Genomic DNA, 22,871 nt, shown 5'->3' on the forward strand with positions numbered 1-22,871 from the left:
ACACAAATAGGTCAGACCACACAGACTTTACAGTCATGCATCACAGATGTCAGATCATGGATGACAGATCACAAACTCAAACTAAATGATAATAAGACAGAGGCACTTCTCATTCACTGTCATTGACTCACTTGTGTAACCAAAGTTGCCTCTTTCAGCAGCATTCTGTATCTCTTCACAGAGTACTCCAGTACTCATTTGCACATCGCCTGGCGTTAAACTGAACCTTACTCCTGGTGGCCCTGAGGATTTGCAGGTTCTTCTCACTGGGTGACTGTTTGTACTCAGTGAGTGCAGCACGCTTGACCTCAGTAATGGGAGTCATCTCTGATGATTTGGCCTCAAACCAGTCGTGGGACTTCGCGGTTTTCTTCCCAAAGGTGGCCATAGCAATGCAGTGCATGGTGTCTCATAGCATTTCCCATCTTTCTGTGGCAGAGTCTCTAGTCTGCAATGCATCGAATTCTCTCTCAAAGGCCTCTGCGAACTGTTCTACATGGTCTGGCAGAGACATCTTGCTGACGTCAATGCGAGAGTTCCCTTGTTTCTTTGAGCAGTGGAACTTCTTTGGTTGCAGTCTGATCTTGCAGCATACCAGAGAGTGGTCCGTGTCTGTGCTGTGGTAAGAGCGAGTGTGGAGAAGGTTTTTGATGGCAGCTCGTCTTACTAGGATCAGATCCAGTTGGTGCCATTGTTTTGAGCACGGGTGCCTCCAGGAGACTTTGTGTTGGGGTTTCGTCTTGAAGAAGGAGTTGGCGATGCACAGTTCATGGCAGGTACAAAACTCAAGTAGTCGCTGTCCATTCTCATTCATTTTCCCCACTCCAAAGGAACCGTGACTTTTAACTGTAGATTTAACAGATTTTACTGACTATATTACATATATTTTACACACTATTAAGAAGCTTTCAGTCTGTGATGATATGAACATTCTCCAAACTCCCAATTTTAACAATAATGAATTCTTCTGCATATTTTACACCTTATGTTTTAGTCTGCTACTGTACTAGAATGAAGAGGAAAGAAAACAAAATTAAAAATATCTTGTTTTTTTATTTCAAATTTCAACAATACATTTTACAGCTATGTTTTGTGTTTTTTTCCAGTTTTAACAATACATTTTAAAGATCTGGGATTTGGCAACTCTGTTATTTTGGGGAAAAAAGAAGAAACTCCTGTTTTAACAATATATAATTATATTTTGCAGATTTTGCAGTTATGTTATTAGAAGAAAAACCATTTTAACAACACATTTTAGAGATTGTATAGCAGGCTATGTTATTAAGATTTTTTGGTTTCCAGTTTCCAGTTTTTTTTCTGTAATTTCTGGTCAGAAGGCAACACTGCATAAGATGTGGTCAGAAAAAGAAAAAGAAAAACCAAAAAGGAAGGAAGGAGGAAAACAGAACAAAAAAGAAAAAGAAATGAAAAAAACCCACCCACTTTTAACAATAGATTTTACAGGTTTTAGATCCACATTTAAAAAAAAGAAAAGATGAAAAATAAGCTAAATATTTTACTTTAAAACATCATACAGATTTTACAACTATGTTGTTTAAAAATCTAGTTTTAACTACAAATTTTACAGATTTTACAGACTATACATTTTATGTATTTTACTGACTTTTATGGACCACCTCCAATTTTTAAACAAACTCCAAATTAAACAATATAGAATTTTACTGCAGATTTTACTGTCCACTAGAAAGAATAGAAAAGACAAAAGCAATGAAAAATGTAATTTTTCTTTATTTCAGTTTTAACAATGCCATTTATATCTATGCTTTTTAATTTCAGTTTTATTAATACATTTTGAAAATTTTACAGTTACGTTGTTTGAGGAAAAAATCTACTTTTAAAACATATTACAAGCTTTACTGCTGCATTGTTAATTTTCTAAATGCCAGTTTTAATAATACATATTACAGATTTTATGGCTATTTTATTGAAAAGATTAATTTCATCTGTGCTTTTTTTAATTTCAGTTAAAAAAAATACAACATTTTGAAGATTTTACAGCTATGCTATTTGGAAAAAGTAAGCTGCTTTTAAGACATGTTACAGGTTTACTGCTGTATTGTTAAAAAATATTATGCCAGTTTTAGCAATACATTTTACAGATTTTATGGCTCTTTTATTGAAAAGATTCATTCCACTTTTAACTGTAGATTTAACAGATTTTACTGACTATACTACATATATTTTACACACTATTAAGAAGCTTCCAGTCTGTAACGATATGAACATTCTCCAAACTCCCAATTTTAACAATAATGAATTCTTCTGCATATTTTACACCTTATATTTTAGTCTGCTACTGTACTAGAATGAAGAGGAAAGAAAACAAAATTAAAAATATCTTTTTTTTTTAATTTCAAATTTAAACAATACATTTTACAGCTATGTTTTATTGTGTGCTTTTTCCAGTTTTAACAATACATTTTAAAGATTTGGGATTTGGCAACTCTGTTATTTTAGGAAAAAAAGAACAAACTCCTGTTTTAACAATATATAATCATATTTTGCAGTTATTAGAAGAAAAACCATTTTAACAACACATTTTAGAGATTGTATAGCAGGCTATGTTATTAAGATTTTTTGGTTTCCAGTTTCCAGTTTTTTTCTGTACATTTCACATATTTCAATGCAGATTTTAATCCTTCATAGAATGAAAAGGAAAAAAAATTCAAAACTTGTTTTAGTTCCAAATTTAACAATATATTTTAAGATAAAGATTTTACAGCTTTACTATTTTATTTTTAATTTTTTTTTTTTTTTTTTTTTTAGGAGAAATCAGAGGATGTGTTCAAGTTCTGCAAATGTGCAGGGCTGTCTCAGCATCCATGGAAGATTTTCGTTTCTTTTTTTCTTTTTTTTCTTTTTTCTTTCTCTCTCTCTTTTTTTCGTTTTTTTTTTCCTTCTTTTTCTTCCGTCATCATTTTTCTCCTTTCTTTCTGTTATCTTTTTTTTTTTCCCTCTCTCTTCTTTATTTTCATTTCCTTTTTTTCCCCATTTCCTTATAACAGATCTTCCCAATGACATTATCCATAGTCTTCAATATCATGCAACACGAAAGAAAAAAAACATGACACACACAATGACCCCGCACACAATTACAGTGTCTGAAAGAGAAAACTAGGCTCTCTCTCTCTCTCTCTCTCTCTCTCTGGAGGCACTATAACTATGCAAGAACAATACGTATATGTTTGATGTGACCACATGGTCACTCGTTTTTGTTTTTGTTTTTTTGTTTTGTTTTGTTTTAGTTTTTGTTGTGTGTGTGTGTGTGTGTGTGTGTGTGTGTGTGTGTGTGTGTGTTGTTTTTTGTTTTTGTTTTTGTTTTTAATAATTTTTTTATATTCCTTCCAGATTTCTAATGTGCAGCTCTGTTTCGAATATAAGTTCAAGATTCTTACATTTGCCGTATTTAAATTTGGAGATAGCAAGCTTGCAACCAATAAGATAATATTTACTTGTTTTCTTTTTGAATTTGATAATATATCAGTTTTAGTTGCACCAAATATTGCTATCTTCTCGTTCATTGGGATCCAAGTGTTATACTTAGTAAGTATAAATTGTTTAACGTTGGTCCAGAAAGTGGTGAGCTTGGGACATGCATAGAATGCATGTTCAATGTAGTCGGTTTCTTGGCACCAATGGCATTTGTTAGTATCTGTAACACCCATTTTTTGTAGCATGATGTTTGTTGGGTAGATGTTGTGTATGAATTTGAAATGTAATAACCTCAGTCGAGTTTCCTGCGTGCATTCATAGGCTAAGCTGAAATAATCTTGAGTATTGATATCTAATGTTCGTCTCCAGAATTGCACCGCACAAATTTCATGGTTTTTTTGAAGGGCAAATATTTTCCTGATTTGTTTATTAGACAGGGTGGTTACGTTTCCTTCTTCAGTTGCTATATTATACGGAATGTCTTCCTTTAGATTATCATGTGCTAACTGAAGTTTCCACGCACGTGGTAGTGCATTTATGATTGCGTTGTACTCAAATAACAGGTTTGGCTGAGGACCAATTCTTTCTGAAACTTCTTGGTACGTTAAGAGGTTTCCATTTAGCCATAGGTCTTGCACGACGGAAAAACCCGCTTTGCTCCACTTTATGAAGAACAAGGTATTTCCTTTGTATTTTATATGTTTATTGTTCCAAAGAGGTTCCGTTTTTATGTTGTCTGTCAGTCTATTCTTGTTAAAGGACGCTACTGTTTTTAGCACATCTCTCCAGAAGACTGATTGTACCTTTTCTAAGTGTTTTATTTCTTTTGGAGCGACATTAGTTAAAAGCACAGTGTGCGTTCTCAAAAGGTGCAATATTTTGTTTTGCAAGGATGCTCCATTGTGCTTTTTCTTCGTTGAGGAATTTTACTGCCCATTTTACCAAGTACATTTGTTGTTGGTGTTCAACATTTATCATATTTAGGCCTCCGTGTGCTTTGTTGAGACTCAGAACTCCCTGTTTCACTTTCTCAAATGCTCTTTTATTGTTATATTTTTTCTTCCACAGGAATCTATACAAGAGAGTATTTATATAGTTTATTGTCTTTTCTGGGATCGATGCTACTTGTAGTCAGGTCAGGTCATTAGATCTGCTACTGGTAACCTGTAATCCAGTACAACCTGTTCAGGGTCGGGTTGCCGACGACTAAACCGGCACTTCCACCGCTCCCTTCTGGGACTGGTGAGGCGGGTGGCTAGACACCCTTATGGAGATCCATAAAAGGGCGTCGGCTCAGGAGAGCCACCGACGGCCATCTAGCTCCACTGTGCTGTGTGCATGCCACACGCAGTTGGCCTCCGGGGTGTGTCTACCCATGTATGCGAAGTCTGGATCCGGCAGAATCTGCGGAAGAAACCTATCGGTTCAACGGAGAGGAAGGCGATTACAGCAACGCACTGTGGAGTGCAGAGAGCAAGATGAGACACCGAAAGGATATCTTGGTCATCCACTGCATCCGTGCTCATCCTCCAGTCGTCTCGACTTAGTCTTGCCACTGGAAATTGGTGGACCCGGACGAGAGAGTGAGGTCGACGTTGCGCAACTCCTCTTCACTTTAAACAAACTCATCGCGCAAGTCATCAGTCATCCAAAATGACCTTTCATCCTTCATCATTTCATCACCCCCAAGTCCTGTGGCGACAGGCGAGCGACGAAACGACAGGTGTGGGTACACTGGCAGTCGCAGCCGCAGACCTGCACGCAGGCGGCTCAGGCCATAGGGTCGTTCTTCGTCGACAGGAGCAGCGATAGAGCTCGGCAGCCGTCTGAGCGTCTGAGCAGCCCTCTTTAGGAACGCACTGCTCACCTCCCTGGCATGAGGAAGGGGCTAGAAAAGGTGCCCTAAAAATTGCCTGCTCCATATCACCCTGGCCAGCATACCGCGGCTGGCGGGGACCCTACATCAGCGGTCGAAACAAAGAGAAAGAAAAGAAAAAAACAAGGATCGTTCCTCTCACCATTGGTGCTTGGAACATAAGGACTCTCCTGGACAGAGATAACGCGGACAGACCCCAAAGGAGAACAGCACTAGTTGCATCCGAACTCGCCAGATACAACATCGACATCGCAGCCTTGAGTGAGACTCGGCTTGCAGGCGAAGGCGAGCTCTGTGAATGGGGATCTGGTTACACCTTCTTCTGGAGTGGACGAGGAAGCGAAGAGCGACGTGAGGCTGGCGTTGGTTTTGCAGTAAAAACAGCACTTGTCAGCAAGCTAGCTGGAATCCCAAAGGGAGTCAACGATAGGCTTATGACCATGAAACTCCCACTGGCATCTGGCCAGAAGCACCTCACCATTGTCAGTGCCTACGCCCCAACCATGACCAACCCGGATGAAGTGAAGGCGAAGTTCTACGAGGACCTTCACTCTGTCATTGCTGCCATCCCTAAAGCAGACAAGCTCATCATTCTTGGGGACTTCAATGCTAGAGTTGGCTCTGACTACATCTCCTGGGATGGAGTGATTGGAAAGCACGGTGTGGGCCACTGCAACCCAAATGGATTGCTTTTGCTTCAGACCTGTGCAGAGCACGAACTGCTGATAACCAACACAGTTTTCTGCCTCCCTACCCGTAACAGGACGTCATGGATGCACCCTCGCTCAAAGCACTGGCATCTAATCGATTATGTCATCGTCAGGAAAAGGGATAGGCAAGATGTACGTGTAACAAAGACCATGTGCGGCGCCGAGTGTTGGACAGACCATCGCCTTGTAGTCTCGAAGCTGAATATTCGAATCCAACCCAAGAGATGCCCCCAAGGCCAGAAGGCTCCAAAACGGCTCAACATCGCTAAGCTGAAAAGCATCACCATCAAACAGTCCTTTGTGGAGCTGCTGGAAGATCGTCTGGAATCCGCCTCTCTGGACAACCAGAATGTGGAGTCTGACTGGAGGACCCTGCGTGAGCTGATCTATAGTACAGCTTCAGAGACCCTGGGACCCATGACCAGAAAGCACAAAGACTGGTTTGATGAAAACTGTGATGAAATCAAGCAGCTTCTGGATGAGAAACGCCGTCTGCATCAAGCCCATCTGTGCAACCCAAAGTCCACATCAAAAAAGGATGCATACAATGCCATCCGCAGGACTGTTCAGCAAAAGTTACGCCAGATGCAGGATAAGTGGCTGAGTGACAAAGCTGATGAGATCCAGGGATATGCTGACAGGCACGATATGAAGAGGTTCTATGATGCCTTAAAAGAAGTCTACGGCCCCACATCCTCAGGATCATCCCCCCTCCTCAGTGCAGATGGGAATACCTTGATCACCGAGAAGGAGAACATTCTCGAACGATGGGCTGAGCACTTCAACAGTGTCTTAAATCGCCCTTCCTCCATAAATGATGAAGCCATAGACTGTCTCCCACAAGTCCCCACCAACGAAGCACTGGACGATCCGCCAACACTTCTTGAGACCCAGAAAGCAATCCGTCTGCTATCCAGTGGCAAAGCACCTGGCTCAGACTCCATACCAGCAGAGGTCTACAAGGATGGAGGCACTGTGCTGACTGAGAAGCTTCATCAGCTGTACTCACTCATGTGGAAAGAAGAGACGATCCCCCAGGATTTCAAAGATGCATCTATCATTCACTTGTACAAGCGAAAGGGGAACCGGCAAGCCTGTGATAACAATCGGGGCATTTCCTTGCTCTCCATTGCAGGCAAGATACTTGCCAGGATCCTACTTAACCGCCTCACAGCACACCTTGACCAAGGTCATTTGCCTGAGAGCCAATGTGGATTCCGGAAAGAGCGCGGAACCACTGACATGGTGTTTGCTGCAAGGCAGCTGCAAGAGAAATGTCAGGAGCAAAATGCTGATCTGTTCTCCACCTATGTCGACCTCACTAAGGCCTTCGACACCGTGAGTAGAGAGGGACTGTGGAAGATCATGGCCAAGTACGGATGCCCTCGGAAATTTATTTCCTTGGTCAGCCAATTCCATGAAGGCATGCAGGCTCAAGTCCAGGACAATGGTGAAACATCTGCTCCTTTTGCTGTCACAAATGGTGTCAAGCGAGGCTGCGTCCTGGCTCCAACGCTGTTCAGCCTCATGTTCTCTGCAATGCTTACTGATGCCTTCAGAGATGGCGATGTTGGAATCGGCCTAGAGTACCGAACAGATGGCAAGCTGTTTAACCTCAGAAGGCTTCAAGCAAAAACGAAGGTCATGACAGACATCATCAGAGACTTTTTGTTTGCTGATGATTGTGCCCTCAACGCTGGATCTGAAGCTGACATGCAACTCAGCGTCGACAAGTTTGCCACTGCCAGCAGGAACTTCGGCCTTACCATCAGCACGAGGAAAACTGAAGTTCTCCATCAGCCAGCCCTACATTGAGCCCAACATCACAGTCAACGGTCAGAGACTCAGTGCGGTGGAGCGGTTCACATACCTTGGCAGCACACTGTCACGAAATGCGACCATCGACGATGAAGTGAACGTCAGGATTGCAAGAGCAAGCGCAACTTTTGGTAGACTCAGTGCAAATGTCTGGAACAGAAGAGGCATTAGTCTTGAGACCAAGCTAAAGGTCTACAGAGCAGTAGTTCTCCCCACACTACTGTACGCCTGCGAAACTTGGACAGTGTACCAACGACATGCCAAGAAGCTGAACCACTTCCACACAACATGCCTCAGGAAGCTACTGAACATCAAGTGGCAAGACAGGACCCCAGACACAGAGGTGCTCGCAAAAGCCACCCTTCCCAGCATCTTCACCATCCTGATGCAGTCCCAGCTTCGCTGGGCTGGACACGTGGCGCGCATGCCAGACCATCGGCTGCCCAAAAGGCTCTTCTATGGCGAGCTGCAACAAGGGAAGAGATCACACGGAGGTCAGAAGAAGCGCTTCAGAGATACTCTGAAAGTCTCTTTGAAAGCGTTTGATATCAACCCTGACTCCTGGGAGGAATCTGCAGTGGACCGTGACAAATGGCGCGCTGCTGTGCACAAAGGCGCCAGGTTGTGCGAGGCCAACAGGACTGCTGCAGCTGTTGAGAAGAGGCAGGCCAGAAAGTCACGGGCAAACAAGCTCCCTGACAATGATATGCCTGTCTTTGTCTGCCCCAACTGTCAGCGAACATTTCGTGCGCAGATTGGACTATTCAGCCATCTGCGCACTCACAGATAGATTCATGAGCATCCTTCCCCCCACCACACCACCACCCTCCCCCCATCCCCCATCTGGATGACAACGATGGTCATCATCGATCTCGATGGACACACCACCACCACAGCAGAAGAGTGAATTGTGACAGGAGGAGTGTTTTTGCAAGTATAACCTTGCCAAAAAGTGATGGGTTCCTACGTTCCCATCTTTTTATAGTTCTAATTACTGTTTCTATTCTAGCATTCCAGTTCTCTTCAATTTCCGAAATTTCTCTGTCTGCTGAAAATATATGCCCAGAATTCTTATTTTATCAGATTTCATAGGTATGTCATTAAAGGTTCCAACTTCGTTTTTCCTTGAACCCAACCATATTCCTTCGGATTTATTTTTATTTAGTTTTAGTCCTGAAAAGCTTTCAAATTCGTCGGTAATATTTATGGCTATCTGTATATCTTTTTCATTTCTAACTGTTAGCGTAGTGTCATCTGCAAATTGCTTTATTTTGGAAATATTGGGTTGCCCGTTGTCATTGAAGCTTTGATGCGAGAGTTTGATTCCTTCAATTTCTTTGTTGTTTCGAATTCGTATGGCAAGGATTTCTACAGCTATAACAAAAAGGAGGGGACTGAGTGGACATCCTTGTCTTATTCCTCTTTCAGTTGGGAACCAGTCGGATAGCCAGCCACCATTGTGTGTACAACTTTCTGTATTTCTCATTGCAGTTGCAATTAAACTTGCGAATTTTGGACCAAAATTAAAAATGCGAAGTGCCTGTTTTATACAATTCTTTGATATCGCGTCGAAGGCTTTTGAGAAGTCTAATGCGATCAGTGTACCTTGCTGGTCAGTTCTATCTAAATATTTTGTGAGATCATCAAAGAATCTCAAATGAAAAGCAATGTTTCTACCCTTTATAAATCCTATCTGATCTTCGTTGACTATTGTTTTGATTACGTTTTGCAGTCGTATAGCCAGAGCTTTGGAAAATATTTTGTAGTCTGTGTTGGTAAGAGTAATAGGTCGGTAGTTTGCTAGATTGTTTCTTTCAAGGTTTTTTCCTTTATGTATTAGTGTTATGATTCCTTTTCTCATTGAAAAGGATAATTCGCCTTGCTCCAGGGCATCGATTATACAATTGAAAAGTGGTATTTTCAGTCGGTCCCAAAATTGTTTATAGAAAGATGGTGTAAGACCATCGCTTCCAGGTGCAGAATCTTTATTTAGCACATTGAGTGCATGGGTGAGTTCCTCCACAGTAATCTCTTTGTCACAGTCTTCTTTTTGTTCTTGTGTCAGGACTGGAAAATCCTGGTCAGATAGGAAATGTTCCCGTATGTCTCCCCCAGTTAACGATTTGTCTTCTTTGTATAGATTATCAAAATATTCTTTTATTTCTCCAAGTATCTTTTCCGGACTGTCTGTTGTCGTTTCATCTATTTGAAGGCAAGATATTGTGTTTGATGTTGCCTTTATTTTTTCTAACTGGAGAAAGTATCTGGTGTTTTTCTCACCATGTTCTATCCATTTGACTCTGGATCTGACCTGTGCTCCTCGAGCTTCGCTCAGTTCCTGTATTTCTATGTCTTTCTTCATTTTATGTATTTTTGTTTGGATTTCTTTATTGTTTGGGTCTTGTGACAATTGGTGTTCTGCTTCGTTTAGCGTTTTTATGGCAGTTTGCTTGTTTTGACGTTGGGATTTATTTAATTTTTTTTTAGTACAGAATACAATAAGATTTATACTTAACTTTGAACATTTCCCAAGCTGTCTGTGGATTTTCGTGTTTATATTGTGCAAAATGTTCATCAATAAAAGTGTTTGTTCCGGCTAGGAAAGCTTGATCTGTTAGCAAGGAATTGTTGAATTTCCAGTATCCCGGACCTCTCTGAAAGTTGTTTGTACTGAAGACTACTTTAACGAGTTTGTGGTCCGATTGCGGGAATGCCCTTATATCTGTCTTTTTTATCAGTGGTTGTGTGGAAGAGTCGCAAAATATATAGTCGATTCTTCTTGCTGTGAATGGGTTTGGTCTGGACCAAGTGTATTCTTTGTCGTCAGGGTGGAGTGTCCTCCATGTGTCGATAAGATCGAGTGATGCTAACAGGTTGGTAAGCGCTTCTGTTTCTCGGATCGAGTGGGGTTTGCCAGCAATATTGTCCAGCTGGCTTACTGTTGTGTTGAAATCCCCCACTACCCACAGGTTGTCATATTCTTGGTCCTGCAATAGATCGCCGAGTTGAGTTATAAACGCTAATTTATCCGTTGTAAAGTTTGGAGCATAACAATTAGCAATAACATTCACTTTGTCTTCTAGCATTACCTTAATTAAAAGTATTCTATCCGTTGCTTTAATGTGTTCAATAGTGGTTTGTTTCTTGTTATTTATGAATATCGTTAATCCACTACTTCTATTTGTTCCTGATCTATGAAAAACTCTTCCTGGCCATTCTCTCTCTATTTCATGTATTAGATCGTCTGTGATATGTTTCTTGTAAACATGCAATATCTAGATTTTGGTTTCTTATAAAGTTAAATACCACTTTTCGTTTTAATTTGTTTCTTAGTCCATGCACGTTTAGCGTTCCAATGCTAAGAGTGTTATTCGCCATGATTATGAGGAGTAGTGTTTATTTCACTGTCCATTATCGTCAGTCCATTAGACGAAGCCAGGGTCGTGGAGGTGAACTCAGTCCAGTGTTCAGACAGCAGCCGTCAGGTGCCGGCTGCTTCCATGTCTGCGTGGTCCGTTTTCCCTTCTTGCTGTGTGTGAGATCCGCAATCCACACTTGGTCGTTTTTTTTCCTGCTCCTCATCGCTGGCCAATGGGGAGTCACTCCTTTCCCGTTTCTCTCGCATCTTGCCCCGTGCCGTGTTGACCATCGGTTTGCTTCACCGCTGGCTGCCGCTGTGCTCTGCTCGCGGCGGGGCTGTCAGGGGTGTGTAGTTCCCCTCCCTGCACAGCTTGCTCTGTGTGTGCAGTGCTGCTGTCTTCCATCTCTTTCGGGGGCTCAGCACTGACCACCACTGATGCCTCCCGGTTGTCTGGTTTGCTCAATGCCAACGGACAATCTATTTTTTTGTGTCCTGGTTGGAAGCACCCCCTACACACAACTTCACCCTCACAACCGGACACCCTATGGCCATCTTGTAGGCACTTACTACATTTAAGTTTTTCCTTCATTTCTCTATGAAAAATGTCTGCTGAAAATAGTCCGACTTTCAAGACTGGCCGCAGTGGAGTGCTGGGCACAGACACAAAAACAAATCTGCGGCCAGTCTGAAAATGTGTCAGTCTCCCGTCAGGGTTCCTGGCCAGTTCACATTTAATTGATGAGCGTAGTTCCACGCCGACCTTCTTCAGCACAGCTTCAATGTCAGTGTTGTCCACACTTAGCGGGATACTACTGATCCATAGTTTCGTTGTTGGTTTTGAATCGTCTTCTTCCCTTCTTAAAAAGGGGTTTCGGTTCAGTAGAGCCACACGTGCACCCCTAAATACAAACCCCTCCAACAACAGTTTGTCTCTACTTTCGTCTGTTTTGGGATAAATGCGCCAGAGCCCGCGAATACGCTGCGCCCCAACAATCGTACCTCTACCTGACACACTTTCTGCAGCTACACAAATATCGTATGTGTTGGGCAGAGATTCATAGGAGGGCAGCGTGCGAGCCATCACGAACACTGGCTCCACCGGCGGGGCCGCCGCCATAGTTCCAGATTCCAGCACTAGCGCCGGCCTAGCTTACCACGTGTATCACCAATGAATACCCCTTCACAATGTTGCTTTCCGTGATAGATGTTGGAATCTTTTCCCACAAAAGCACACACTACTCTTGGTCACATTTCGAACTTCCTACACACGATCAAACACTTATCTTTTAAGAAATAGATGGGAGCAAACAATGTCTGACTTGCCGACATCGGAAGCCAACCGAAGTCTTTACTATTTAAATAATACATAAAGCAACTGCAGTTCTTAAAAGCTGACTTCAAGATGATTTGGATTTTAAGTGAATCCTACAAAAAATAACAACAAAAAAACGTAGAAAACAACAACAAAAACCCACAAGTTCTAACTCTGTGTGTGTGTGTGTGTGTGTGTGTGTGTGTGTGTGTGTGTGTATAAGAAAAGCAGCATACCTTCAGTCGCTGGATGGATAGGTGAAGAACATAAAAAACCTTAAGTCACAGACCAGAAATTATGGTACAGAAAATCCCCCAAACAACAATAATAGCAAAAAAAAAAAAAAAAAAAAAAAAAAAAAAAAAAAAAAAAAAGAGAGAGAGAAAAGAAAAAAAAAAAAGGAGTATGAGGAAAAGAGAAAAAAGGGAAAATCATTAAAAAAAAAAAAAATCAAGAAACAAAAAACAGGAAAGAGAATAGCTGGTTCTAACAATTACGATTTTACAGCAATGGTATTAGATGAAAGAAAAATTGTTTTAACAATACATTTTACAGGTAGTACGTCAAACATCATATATATTTCACTGCAGATTTTACATCTTCATAGAAAGAAAGGAAAAGAAAAAGAATTGAAATTAAAAGTGTTTTAATTCCAGTTTTAACAATATATTTTAAAGATTTTTCAGGCATGTTATTGAATAATATGCAAAGCTACTGCAGTTTTTAAAGAGAAAGAAGGGAAAATGATAAAAAGACATTAAGAAACAAAATACTGGAAAGAGTGTAGCTGGTTGTGCCAGGCATGCAACAGGCTGTGAGTGGATGTCCTAAAATATATTTTACAGCTACATCATTATCTTAATTATTACTTTAAAAATAAAATTTTAACAATACATATAAAAAAAAATAACTGATTGTGCCATGCATGTAAACGGCTTAGGTTGGATGTCCAGATATACATTTGACAGATTTTACTTCAACATCTTTTTTTTTTTTTAATGCAGTTTTAACAATACAGATTACATATCTCATGGCTACATATTTTTCAATTACATTTTCAAAAACAATAATTGCAGTTTTAACAATACATTTTACAGATTTTACTGACTATATACTACGTTTTACTTTTTTTTTTTTTTAATGACTACAAGACACTTTTTATACTGACTATACATTTTACATATTTCACTGACTAAAGATACTTTCAGTTTTATGAATAAAGTAATTTAACTCAACATTTTGCTGATTATACATTCTGATCATTTTACTGGCAACAAGCAGCTTTTGGTTTTATGAACCACCTCCAAATTTTCTTCAAAATCCAATTTTGACAATACAAAATTCCACAGCAGATTTTACCTTCTTATTATACTGGCTGCAAGAAAGAAGAGAAAAGAATAAGGAATGAAAAGTATGTTTTTTAATTTCCTAATTTTAGCGTGGACTGAACTTCCTTAGTTACGTCTGGAACTTGAAAAAATCCTGCAGAAAGTGGTCAACATTTTGTGCATAGTAGTCCACATGGACTCCTGCAGAAAGTGCTCAAAATTTTGTTCATAGTAGTCCACATGGACTCCTGCAGAAAGTGCTCAACATTTTGTTCATAGTAGTCCACATGGACTCCTGCAGAAAGTGCTCAACATTTTGTTCATAGTAGTCCACATAGACTCCTGCAGAAAGCTGTCAGCATTTTGTTAATAGTAGTCCACATGGACTCCTGCAGAAAGTGGTCATTATTTTGTTCATAGTAGTCCACATGGACTCCTGCAGAAAGCTGTCAACATTTTGTTCATAGTAGTCCACATGGACTCCTGCAGAAAGTGCTCAACATTTTGTTCATTGTAGTCCACATGTACTTGGGGGAGGGGTTGGGGGCACGGACTGAAAGACTCTTCACCTCTGAAGGGATTTGATCTTTTCCCAACTGGACTATGGTTGTGCCGTGTATGGTTCTGCAAAGCCATTTTATGTGAAAACCTTAGACCCCAGACCATCAGGGGCTCAGGCCCTGTTTGGGTGTGTTCTGTGCCATCCTGGTGTGACAGATTTGTGTGTGGTCTTTAAAAAAAACAAACACTTTTTTTTTTTTTTGGATAAAGACAACACAGAAGCTAATGATGATTTGTAAATGGAGCTATATTTCCTATTTTCGTTTTTAGTAGGACAAGAGCCCTCAGGTATGTCCTGAAGTGGTCAGTCGGGCTATAATGAACAATGTACATTTTATATACAAACTGTGCTGTTGGCAAATCACCAGTATGCCAGCACAGATTTTACAGCATGGTGTTTTATTCTGATGAGAGTGCGAGAAAGAGAGTTCTCTCTCCCTCTCTCTCTCTCTTTCCTTTTAATATGAAGGAAAAGGAGAGGATGCTGAGAACTGGGTACCCAGTAGGATTCTTAAAAGTGTGTATGTGTGTAGAGCGAGGATATTAGAAATAATTGTTTTATTTTTTTTATCATTTTATTATATTTTTATGAAGGAGGTATATAGATTTGTCAGAAGGCAGTGACACCTCCTTGAGAAACTGAAACTGAAACTATCATGATTGTTTTTAATCATCATTGTCCCCTTGCTCACAGAACTTATCAATGACACGAATACGTATGTCACAAGTACAGTCTGAATATAGTCTCAACCCTCCTGCTTCTGGTTTGAGGACAGAGTTAAAGCAGTTAAAGAATCTGGCCTGTGTGTACATCAATTGTTTTTGAAAAGGGCCCTGATATGCTGAGTTTTAAGCAACAAAAAACATTTTATAAACAAATTTATGCTTTAAATCTAAGCAGTGGTCTATCAATGGAAAGCCAAAGCAGATTTTACAGCAACACTCCATACTGTGCTAAGAAAGTGGGAGTGTTTTTTTTATGCAAAGGAAGTTATGTTTGTGATGATGGCATAAGCTGGGTTTTTTTTGGGTTTTTTTTAATTGTGTGTGTGTGTGTGTGTGTGTGTGTGTGTGTGTGTGTGTGTGTGTGTGTGTGTGTGTGTGTGTGTGTATTGTTAAAAAAAAGTGATGTAAAATGAAGGATAATGAAAATACAGTTGCGCATGTATGTACAATGTTTTATTATTATTGATATAAATAAACTAGAAATGTAAGTGACTGTGCACACAGAAGCTACTTCCGTGCAAGAATGCTTGCCACGGGTGTTCAGTGCTGGCACTTTAGTTGGCCCTGCGAAAGTTCGTGAACCCAGGAAGAAGGGCATGGATATAAATAAACGCGGCTGACAAACAGGCCGCGCCAGCGGCACTCGCTGTACGCTTGTTCGGCGGTAAATCTGCTTTGTTTCTTTCGCGCATCATCTTCCCGGATAGATCGGAAATAACGACTAAAGAAGTGGTTTTCTAAAAAGAGCACAAAATAAGCTTTCCATTGACTCCAAACACAATATGTTTTCTTACATAGCGGTTGTTGCGGCAACGGCTGAAACATAAATGAAGAAAGAGAAGAGAAGGATAAGCAGAAGCATGATCGCAAAAATCGTTAAGTTTAAATCCCTCTCTAAGAAAACAGGCGTTTAGCACAATAACATCGTAAATACACACAGAACATATAGCATGCCTGCATGCAGATTAGCTTACCTTTTGAGTTGTGCGATTTTTCTTGGCAGCACAACAAACGTTTAAATGAACACACTGTAGCATGGTGAGAGTGAGCAGCAGGGGGATGGAGAGCGGGGTGAGTGTCTGTCGGCTTATGGCACTGCCGTGCCCTTCATTCCACGAGAAAGACGAAGAATTTTAAGGTAAAAAAAAAGAAAAAAAAAAAAAGAAACGATGATGTTGATAAAATAATGAAATTGCGTAAATCAAATCAAACTGCACTCCAATAATACAACCAGGAATAGCAATAATTCAACTTTCTGTAATCGCTGCAGAAATGTGTGGATGCTGTGAAAAGGTGGGAAAAGTGGGGCGGGGGCTGCGGGGCCGAGTGAAACAAAGAAGGCAGTGTCCCAGTTTGGCGCGCGGGGCCAGAAATACCGCGGCGAATGTGCCGGTCAGTACAGAGTGCGGTGGGAAAGTCTGGCATTACAAAATTTTTGACCCAAGACGCTAGACGCTGCTCGGCCAACTAAAGAGCCGGATTTTGTGCTCGGCTGAGCAGCCGTGTTGCACACACACACACAACTGATTGAGAGGGGAGTGAAATAGACTCAACGTGCAGAAAAGCACAGACCTGCGCAAAAACACATTAAAAATCAAACTGTTTAATTTTCTTTTTTATGTCCATGCTCAGGGTTGCTCAGACAAGTCTGACTGGTTTTGTACGCTTGCAGTGTTATTTTTTTGTTGTATTTTACATCCAAAGAAATAGTGTTTTTAAAGAAGAAAAACTAACATGGAAAAATAGGATGGAAAACCTATTAAAAAAAAAAGAAAGGTGGGAAAAATAGTATGAGGTTGCATGACCCACAGAACAAGAGAGGCAAGGCCTTCAAGACTCACTTGTGATACACTTAAAAAAAAAAAAATCTAATCGTTAAAATGTGTTATGTATTTGTTATTATAAAGCTTCGCGTTTAAAAAAGAAAAAAAAAAAAGAAAAAAAGAGTCCTAACCAGATTCGAACCCCGCGCGTTCGGGTCAGAAGAAACTGCCTTATCCATTACACTATCGTGGCTCGTTAACTGAAGTTCTAAAATTTAACATTTGAACATACTTTTTTAAAGGGCAATAAATCAATTGTGGTATTCGCAGTGAGAACGCTGTTTAAATCATATTATTCTGGTGTATCTTGGGCATTCAAAAAATCTTTAAGGGCAATAAAAAATTCTTTTTAATGGCTATCGCCGCAATCACACTGCAACATTTAGACATTTTCACTAGATCTAGATAGATGTACAAGTTTAGTTACACCCGCCGGGAATGTAGTACGACACAGTCGATTCAATTTCTCTTTTATGTTCATTCTAGTTTTATAGTTTTAAAGTTGATATGAAAATTTAGTATTTTGTTAAACTAATAACATGTAGAGCCAAGTATAAGTACTTCTAAACATCGTAAGAAGTGAAAAGGACTTCATTTTGATTAAAGGCAAGACTGGAAATTTTTTCGTTTCATCGTGATCGGTTCAAGGGTATTAACTCGCATGGTTTACAATTTTTAACTGTGAATTCCAACTGATTCTGTGGATATTTTTATGGCAGTTTGGGGCATAATCCAGTAAGTGATGAGGCGTTCACAAATCTTTCTCTGAATAAATATTTAACGGTCTCCTTCTCCAACTTTCCATCACATGTTATTGTGTATTGAATATAGGATTGAACGGGCAGGCGCTTTGAATGTGTATAAATATGTGTACGCAACTGATTTTTGCCCATGACCTTCAGGGCTCAGCTAATAGATCTGTAAAGTCCACTCGTCATACTGATATTATTATTTTCCGAAAAAGACCACTTGGGCAAATGAACATAGTGAAAGCCCTGTACACTGAGAGTAAAACACACAAGCTTTTTATGTATTGAGTATAATTTCAAAATGTAATGTTTAAGATGAGAAAGATCAGTTTAAAGCAAATTAAGTCCCCTAGCATTAATTACAGATTAATTTCCCTTTTTTTACTATCTGCACCAAACGTTTGCAAAATAAATAAAACTTCCATGCTTAGCAAAAGAAGTTCCTGTTTGAACAAAAAATGATAATAATGACTGCTCTTGTTGTTGTGTCAGAATATCAGATCAAAGCGCCAAGTTTAGAGAATACAAAAAATATAAAAATATAAATATAACAGTAAATACAGTTTGCATATAATTTGGCTTCTTTTTATTATTTTTTTGTGCCCATCCCAGAGGTGCAATATTGTTTTAAACAAGATGACTGGAAAGAACTGAATTTTTCCTATTTTTATGCCTAATTTGGTGTTAACTGACAAAGTATTTGCAGAGAAAATGTCAAGTTTACCACAGACACACAGACACACACACACACAGACACACACACACACACAGACAACCGAACACTGGGTTAAAACATAGACTCACTTTGTTTACACAAGTGAGTCAAAAACAACTTGTATCCATCTTTTACTGAGTTTTCTATAAGAACACAGAACATATCTTTTTTTTTCTTTTTTTTTTATAATCTCTCTTCAGCAAAATATCCAGACACTGTTCAGATTCATAAAGCACAATGAAAAATATCAACCATTATTATCACTTTGAAAGTATATTGTGAAGCTCATTTTGAATAATGAAGATAAGTACAGCCCCAAACCAACAAAATGAACATAACAAAGCTCCTGACAACATGAAGCTTCAAAAGGAAGAAATGTAGGTAGTGAGAGAAGCAAAGTGACCTACCTGCAGTTGTGACATAGTGATGTTGTACTGCCCCAGGCGGTTGAAGGCGGCCACTCCCACAGAGACATCTGCCAGCTGACGGCGCACAGTGCTGACATTACGGTCCAACACATCCAGGTCGTCCAGCAACAGGTGAATGCAATAGTCACACTCTGTGAGCAACACACACCAGAACAGGTGAATGCAGTAGTCACACTCTGTGAGCAACACACACCAGCGACAGGTGAATGCAGTAGTCACACTCTGTGAGCAACACACACCAGCGACAGGTGAATGCAGTAGTCACACTCTGTGAGCAACGCACACCAGCGACAGGTGAATGCAGAAGTCACACTCTGTGAGCAACACACACCAGTGACAGGTGAATGCAGTAGTCACACTGTGAGCAACACACACCAGAACAGGTGAATGCAGAAGTCACACTCTGTGAGCAACACACACCAGCGACAGGTGAATGCAGTAGTCAGTCACACTCTGTGAGCAACGCACACCAGTGACAGGTGAATGCAGTAGTCAGTCACACTCTGTGAGCAACGCACACCAGAACAGGTGAATGCAGTAGTCACACTGTGAGCAACACACACCAGAACAGGTGAATGCAGTAGTCACACTGTGAGCAACACACACCAGCGACAGGTGAATGCAGTAGTCACACTCTGTGAGCAACGCACACCAGCGACAGGTGAATGCAGTAGTCACACTCTGTGAGCAACGCACACCAGCGACAGGTGAATGCAGTAGTCACACTCTGTGAGCAACACACACCAGCGACAGGTGAATGCAGTAGTCACACTCTGTGAGCAACACACACCAGTGACAGGTGAATGCAGTAGTCACACTGTGAGCAACACACACCAGAACAGGTGAATGCAGTAGTCACACTCTGTGAGCAACACACACCAGCGACAGGTGAATGCAGTAGTCACACTCTGTGAGCAACACACACCAGAACAGGTGAATGCAGTAGTCACACTCTGTGAGCAACACACACCAGCGACAGGTGAATGCAGTAGTCACACTCTGTGAGCAACACACACCAGCGACAGGTGAATGCAGTAGTCACACTCTGTGAGCAACACACACCAGCGACAGGTGAATGCAGTAGTCACACTCTGTGAGCAACACACACCAGCGACAGGTGAATGCAGTAGTCACACTCTGTGAGCAACAACACACACTGCTGCTTTTTTGGAGCCATCAAATGAAAAAAAACATCTGCTAATTTCTCAACAGTTGAGACTATTTCTTGCAAAAGTGCAATTCCAAGTACAGATCCTGAAGAATTTCTCTGAAAGCCATTCTGCTTTTGTCATCCTACCACCTAAACACACCTCTTTTACTGCTCCTGTTTTTGGCTATTGGGGATCAGCATTTATATGTCTCATGTCTTGCACCCGATCCCCAAAATAAAAGTGAGACAAAGTTTTGTTAGAAGCCAAAGGTTTTTTTTGTTGTTGTTATTGTTGTTGCATTTTTTTATGTTGTGAAGAAATATACCATATGCAGTCAAACTGACAGAGCCTCATATCAGGGAAGGGCAATGGGTATCCACCTGAGTGGAGTCCATCAGCCTCGTGTTGCCTGAAGGCCAGACAGCTTAGTCAGTGACTGTTTAACCCAGCAGCCATTCATTCCCTTGGTACTACATGAAAACCATGAGATTTGGGATTCTAGTTAGGCTGTCTCCTCAGGGAGAGGGTTGGTTAGGTGTGCTACTCATATCCATTGTATGTCATGTGTGAAGATGTAATCAAATGACACTAACAGCCTCATCTTGCATGGACAAAAATGTGATTCTTTTTTCAATAAAAAGAACTCATTCTAACTCTTTTTAAAAAACAGATATAAAATGAAATTGTAAAAATGAAATAAAAAATGGAAAACAAAATTGTAAAACTGAACAGGTTGTACTTAACTGTAAAAGGTGCTAAACTGTTCCAAAGTTACATACATAAACAATGACAACTGAACAAACTGTACTCATTTTCTGTCAGGAATACCTGGCATGTGAAGTATACCTTCTGCAGATAGCCACTGACCAGTGCTTCCTGCCCTGTGTCCGCTCTCTGCCTGAGAATGATGTTACCAAATTCAACCAGCATTTACCTTAACATCAGTGCTGACCTTGACATCCAGCACTGACCCTGACATCCAGCACTGACCTTGACATCCTTGTCCTGGCACCAGCACCCAGCGGTCCAGACAGCGGTCACACTGAGGGCCTGTCACCCCGGGTAGACACACACAGCTCCCTGTGTTCTCATCACAACCCACAGCCCCACCAGACAGACAGTTGCACTCTGAAAGAAACACACACAGTCATCACATTTCACATCAATGCCACTGACTTTGGTTACACTAAACAAGGATGAAAGAAATGCTAGTTTTACATTAACCCTCATGCAGTCTACCACGTCTACTGATGCACCAAAGGTAAACAGCACCAGCTGCCAAGCACTTCGATTGACGCACTGACTCTCGTAACTGTGAAATTGCAATCGCCACACATGCGATGCACTAAAAATAGTGCTGACCGTTAGTCCTACCTGTCTCCAGTTATTTTGAGCAGGGTTTTTCTCTTTGCAAATGGCTGTCTTCAGAAGATTTGAAGCAGTGCATGGGTTTCTTATGCATCTGAAGTTGGGATGCATTTGTGTTTGTCATGGCGGACCTTGAGGAGGAGCATAATCCACCTGATCAATGCTTCTTTATCATATAGTGGAGGGATGGTCTTGAGGTAACGTGTCCGCCTAGGAAGCGAGAGAATCTGAGTGCGCTGGTTTGAATCACGACTCAGCCGCCAATATTTCCCCCCCCTCCAGTAGACCTTGAGTGGTGGTCTGGACGCTAGTCATTTGGATGAGAGGATAAACAGAGGTCCCGTGTGCAGCATGCACTTTGCGCACGTAAAAGAACCCACAGCAACAAAATGGTTGTTCCTGGCAAAATTCTGTAGAAAAATCCACTTCAATAGGAAAAACAAATAAAACTGCACGCAGGAAAAAATACCAAAAAAAATGGGTGGCGCTGTAGTGTAGCAATGTGCTCTCCCTGGGGAGAGCAGCCCGAATTTCACACAGAGAAATCTGTTGTGATAAAAATAAATATGAATACGAATACGGCATCAGACACAGAAACTGAGGATGGAGATAACTTTTACTTTGAGAAGAAATCAGTCTCTCTGATCTGAAACCCCACAATTTTCGTAATGATCAACTTGGCGATGAAGAATAGACAGAAGAGGATACGCCCCCTTCAGTCCAGCCATTTACTGCAACTTCTGGTATAATTGTGCAAACTGATCGTGAGATAGGCACTCCATTTGACTTTTTATCTTTGTTTATCAATGAAACTATTATTGAACCTATGGTGAATGAAACAAACAAGTACACAGGGGCAAAGAAGAATGAAGCTGACACCCCACATGCAAGGATAAATGCATGGATGGAAGTGAATGCAGATGAGTGTTTTTGGCACTGACGTTTTTGATAGATGTAATGAAAAACAACAAAAGTGAAATGTACTGGAGCACAGAAGAAGCAGTGAGAACTCCTTTCTTTCCAAAATATATGTCATACAACCAGTACCACGCTCTCCTCTCTAATTTTCACTTGGTGGACAATGCTAATGAAGTCCCATGGGGTCAGCAGGGTCATGATCCAGGGTTCAAAATCAAACCACTTGTGACAGAGCTGAGGGAAAATCTTGAGTCAGTCTACACTCCACAGTCATTGCAGTTGACTAAGCCATCTGTCCTTTCAAAGGAAGCATTTCTTTCAGAGTGTACAATCCAGCAAAGCCTGAAAGATTTGGCATAAAATTGTTTAAATTTTGTGAGTCCTCCAGTGGGTACTGCTCAGTGTTTGATATTACTGCAGTCAGTCAGATGTATCACAGCTGGCTGACATTGTGGGTGCTGCAGCTGATTGTGGAATCAACACCTGCCTTGTTACTGGTCTCTTATGCAGAGCTGGATTGCTGGACAATGGTTAACACATATGGATAATCATTACTCATCGATTGAACTTTTTC

General features: G+C 40.8%; 1 protein-coding gene across 1 annotated transcript in view; it reads right to left on the reverse strand.

Annotated features, from left to right (window-relative positions):
• The window catches only part of LOC143279982 (laminin subunit alpha-like), a 305,618-nt gene that overhangs the window by 133,348 nt on the left and 149,399 nt on the right, over positions 1-22,871 (reverse strand). Inside the window, exons 43-44 of the mRNA XM_076584380.1 lie at positions 21,002-21,139; positions 18,840-18,991 (exon numbers count right to left, since the gene is read on the reverse strand). Of these exons, the coding sequence (XP_076440495.1) occupies positions 18,840-18,991; positions 21,002-21,139 (290 nt within the window). The remainder of the gene's footprint in view (positions 1-18,839; positions 18,992-21,001; positions 21,140-22,871) is intronic.

Source organism: Babylonia areolata, chromosome 3 (genome assembly GCF_041734735.1).
Source record: "Babylonia areolata isolate BAREFJ2019XMU chromosome 3, ASM4173473v1, whole genome shotgun sequence".
Taxonomy (NCBI): domain Eukaryota; kingdom Metazoa; phylum Mollusca; class Gastropoda; order Neogastropoda; family Buccinidae; genus Babylonia; species Babylonia areolata.